The 4,215-nt window shown below is 45.3% G+C and overlaps 1 protein-coding gene across 1 annotated transcript; it reads right to left on the minus strand.

The window, feature by feature from the left end:
* Positions 1-2,039: 2,039 nt before the first annotated feature.
* LOC116259384 (alpha-amylase-like) lies at positions 2,040-4,113 on the minus strand. Its single transcript, XM_031637175.2, has 4 exons — positions 3,985-4,113; positions 3,648-3,780; positions 2,645-3,438; positions 2,040-2,483 (listed from the first exon to the last, which is right to left on the minus strand). Exons 1-4 carry the CDS (start codon positions 4,087-4,089, stop codon positions 2,232-2,234), a joined length of 1,284 nt encoding a protein of 427 aa, XP_031493035.1. The 5' UTR covers positions 4,090-4,113; the 3' UTR covers positions 2,040-2,231.
* Positions 4,114-4,215: the final 102 nt, after the last annotated feature.

Consider the following 4,215-nt stretch of genomic DNA (forward strand, 5'->3'; position numbering starts at 1 on the left):
TCCTATTCTCTTATTTTTCTGTTTTTTATAGATGTCAACATATTCTTGTTCGTGTTAAAGGAGCAAAGAAATTGTTCATATACTGTTCTCCATCAATTGTTTTTGTTTGAATGGGAGCGATGCTCTTCTGGTTCTTGTACAGACACTGTTTAAACTTCACAAGTTTGTTAATGGTCATGATTTTGTCCTCGTAAATTGAGTGATGTCTGTAAACACCAGCGAACTCTACTTTGTACATCGTTTCCAGATGGGTCTGACCTGAAATGTGATTCTCTATTTGTAAACTCCTTTTGCTTTTATGAGTTGAAGAAAAATTTCACTAGAAGATAATCGGTATTGGTGATAGCTCAGTAGCTAACCATCTTCCTGCTCAACATTTACTGGACAATCCAAACCCAGATATCTGACCACTGCATCATCCTAAGTTACACAATGCTTAATGAGATTAACCTGCAACAACATACACATCATCAGGATGTCGTGTAAGCAATTTTGGTTCTAATGGTTGAAACAGGCCCTGCTGGTATTAGCCGCCAATGCTAAATGCATCTCCATTTGTGCCATGTTTATTTCTGCTATCTTCTTCCAGAGGAAGACTGCAGTCAGCCGTGGTGATTGCGGATTATTTTATCCAAGAAGGGGCCAAAAGGAACGCTGCTGCTTCAGCTTGTTCGTAAGGTTCACAACTCTGTCCAATTTGAAGCCTTTGGACTCTGGCTTTTGGCTGAGTTTGCCTTTCTTAGTTAGCTGCAGACTAGCTCATAACGCTGTCCAATTTAATGCATTTCGCCTGTCTTCTTTCGCCTGAATGTGCCTTTCCCTGTTAGCAGTCTACTAGGGTCCGGCAACAACGATGATGACTACATATATGCAAATATATGCAGAGAGAGAGATATCGAGAGAGAGAGAGGGAGAGAGGATAAATGAAAAAACTCATTAGTGACAGGAGAGAGAGACTGTCACCAAGCAAAAAATGGCGAAGAAACTCATTAGTGACAGGAGAGAGAGACTGTCACCAAGCAAAAAATGGCGAAGAAAGAAAAAGCACGCACATGAGAGAGAGAGTCCTCGCCACCAAATCTTACTAGAACAGCCTTAGAAGAAACATAAAACTGCAGAGTGGCAAGGTTCGTACCGAATCTACGATCTTCAACTTGACAACGTTCATATTTTTTACACTTGTTCACTGCCAGCGGTGGTGCTAACATGCTGGATTTTGTTCATAAGAAGCATTCGTAAGGCTCCAGCCATGCATATCACCATAAAATCTCGGAAGTCTTGTAGAAGAAGCGTTTCATGATGGCGGACACCCAAGCTTTGCTTTCTGTAGATATAGGCTATCAACAGCCAACCATGTTAATCTTTTTCCTTCTTTTCTTTACTCGGATAACGAAGCAGACAAGTAGGAGGCGTAGCCATGCTGGATTAACCAGCTGAATTAACAGTATAGTACTTCAAAGCTAACGTAAATTGAACCCTAAGAACCTTCACGTAGCAAAGTATGCTAGGGCACTGTCCTACAATGCTTGTTGAGATGTATTTGAACTCATGACCAGCGTTTCCTTCATTTTTTTTTGGGTTATGATCCTACCCAACAATATTGCCGAAGATATATCTAATCTAAGTATTGATCTTTTTCCTTTATTTAACTTGAAAGTAAAGTTCAACTCGTTAGTTAACGAAGCTCTTATTGGCAACCAGGACTTTGTTATCCAGTTGTGTTCGACCGGTTTACTGTTTGTTCTTTATTGGTTTAGTAATAAAAAGAGCTGATAGCTTGTTCATGTTCATAAATGGGCCCAGTATAACTCTGGTTCTTCATTTTTCTCTTTAAAACGACGAAGCTGAGCTGCAACCACTAAGCTGCACTTAGCAGTATGCGTCATATGTCAAGAAACCATTTCGCTGAGTCAATGTGAGTTGGACGGAAGGTCAAAAGTAGGAGACGACTTTTTCTATAAAACATCGATATTGAGCAACGAGCTATTTGTTAACCCAAACACACTGCACTCTCAAGAATTACCCCTCCTGCTATGCGTTTATCTGTAGGATACAAGCAATTGACGACAGGCGAACATGAAGTAGAATAGCAACAACATAAGACGTAATTTAGCTTCAAAAATTACTAGAAAATAGGAACAAATGAAGCCCTCAATTGGCTTTTAGACAAAGAAAGACCACAGAACGATTAAGGGAAAAGAAAAAGGGGATGATCTAGGAACGAGTCCGTGTTAGATCTTCTCCCAGACTGCGTAATCCTTCCCAGCAGCAACCATGCGGAAAGCTGGAGGAATCAGACCGCCAGCATCATACCTAGACCCGATCTTCGTAATCACCTTCCCGTCAATCTTAGCTACATACATATCCTTCTCCGCAGCCAATATTTCAACGGTGCTTCCTGGCTTGATCGCGTTCTTTTCCCTGATCCCCGCGAGCAGCTTTATCTCTTTCCCCAGTCCCCAATCAAAGTAGTGATCGTAAAACTGCACAAAAGCCAAGAAATTACACATATTGATCAGGACCCTTTCTTTTGCTCATCAGGAAGGAAAAGACACGAAAACTCCGTATCGTAACATTTCGAAGTAGGTACGTGACGTAGTAAATGAATAGCGATGGTAGAGAAGTAAGGTAAGGCTCTACTCACGATTGAAGGTATGCCGGGATGCGTGAGGATGTAGGCGTATCCCTGCATGACTTTGTCCCCTGGGAAGGGCCAGTAGTTCTGAGTGGACCCCGTGTCATGGTTGTCTATGAAAGTCACCGCCTTCTCTGGAGAGATCCCAATTAGCCCAGAAGGCCTCCCCTGTGGATCCCTCAACCTCCACAGCTCGTCTTTGACAGCAGACTGCAGCACTCCTTTGGTGGTGAAGTCGAACGCCGTCGCAACTCCGCCCGCACCCCGCACCCAATTGTCCAGCTCCCTCCGGTGGGCTTCCGGGCCTTGAACCGGGTCGGAGCCCATGGAACTCCATACCTCGCCCACCACAAACTCGGGTTGGGCTCGCTGGATGTAACCCCTCGTCACCTCCGTGGAGTATCCCTTGGCGAAGTCGAGGCGCCACCCGTCAAAGCCGACGTCCGTCTTGAGCCAGGTGAGCCAGTCGGTCAGCTCCTTCTGCACCCTCTGGTTCAGGTGGTCGATGTCTGGGGCGGGGCCGTAGCCATCTCCGGTGTCAACGTTGCCGGAGCCGTCGGAGTACTGGGTGTCGTCCTTGCAGATGGACCAGGCGCCCCAGTCCAGCCTCCCGTCGCCCTTCCCACCCTCGAACAGCGCCCAAACCCCTCGCCCGTCCTTCTTCGCTGCCGTTCGGTGGTTGATCACCACATCCGCCAGACACTTTATGTTTGATGCGTGGAAAGCCTTTATCAGCTCTCTCAGGTCCCCCTCGCTCCCATACTTGGATGAATCAAGCTCGTAATATCTCCCCGGCAAGTAGCCTGCAAGGTGAATTAGATTTAAAATCCACGGGTTTTGGAAAGTTTGGTAACCGTCCGTCCATCTCATCGTTAGCGGGCAGCCCAACAACTAGCAGGCAGACAGATCCATATGCGTGTAAGCTAGCGAAATTAATTAATATATTATGCGGACTGAGTGCTTCACTTGAACTAGTACTGATACCTCGATGCGCCATGCATGGGTGGCTTACCTTCAGGAGAAGCCGACTGCGAGGGAGGAGGAAGCCACACATGAGTGACGCGAGCTTCTGCTATTTGAGGCACCAAATTCTTGAGAACACGATACCATCCTTGCGTGTTTTTGGAAGATTGCCAGTTGAAGCCCTAGACGGGGAGGGGTAAATTAAAAAAAGGAAGATATAATATCTATCAGTACAAACTTTAGGGTATATATACACACACACACACACATTGACATGGTCCAAAGCGATGTAGCTCCACACAGCTAGTTTGAAAGACAAACCACATATGAAGAAGTAGACAAATGGGTCTAATGCTTAAAAGCTCAACCCGTGACATTGTCCCTACCTGAAAGAGAAGCTGGGCATGAGAAAACTGGAAGGAAGGAAGCAGGAAAAGGGAAAAAAGGGGTAAGATAAAAGTGAGCAAGTTCGTCCAACTGTGGGAAGCCATTGAAAGGGAAGGAAATAATGTCCCACAAAGCTCTGATCTGCTCTTCCTGGCCGCCCTCCGTGGGGTTTTTATAACAGTGCAGCGTTGCATTAAATGCTATAACAATAATTAACAAGGCAGGTAGAG

The sequence above is a fragment of the Nymphaea colorata genome, chromosome 8 (assembly GCF_008831285.2).
Source record: "Nymphaea colorata isolate Beijing-Zhang1983 chromosome 8, ASM883128v2, whole genome shotgun sequence".
Classification (NCBI taxonomy): Eukaryota; Viridiplantae; Streptophyta; class Magnoliopsida; order Nymphaeales; family Nymphaeaceae; genus Nymphaea; species Nymphaea colorata.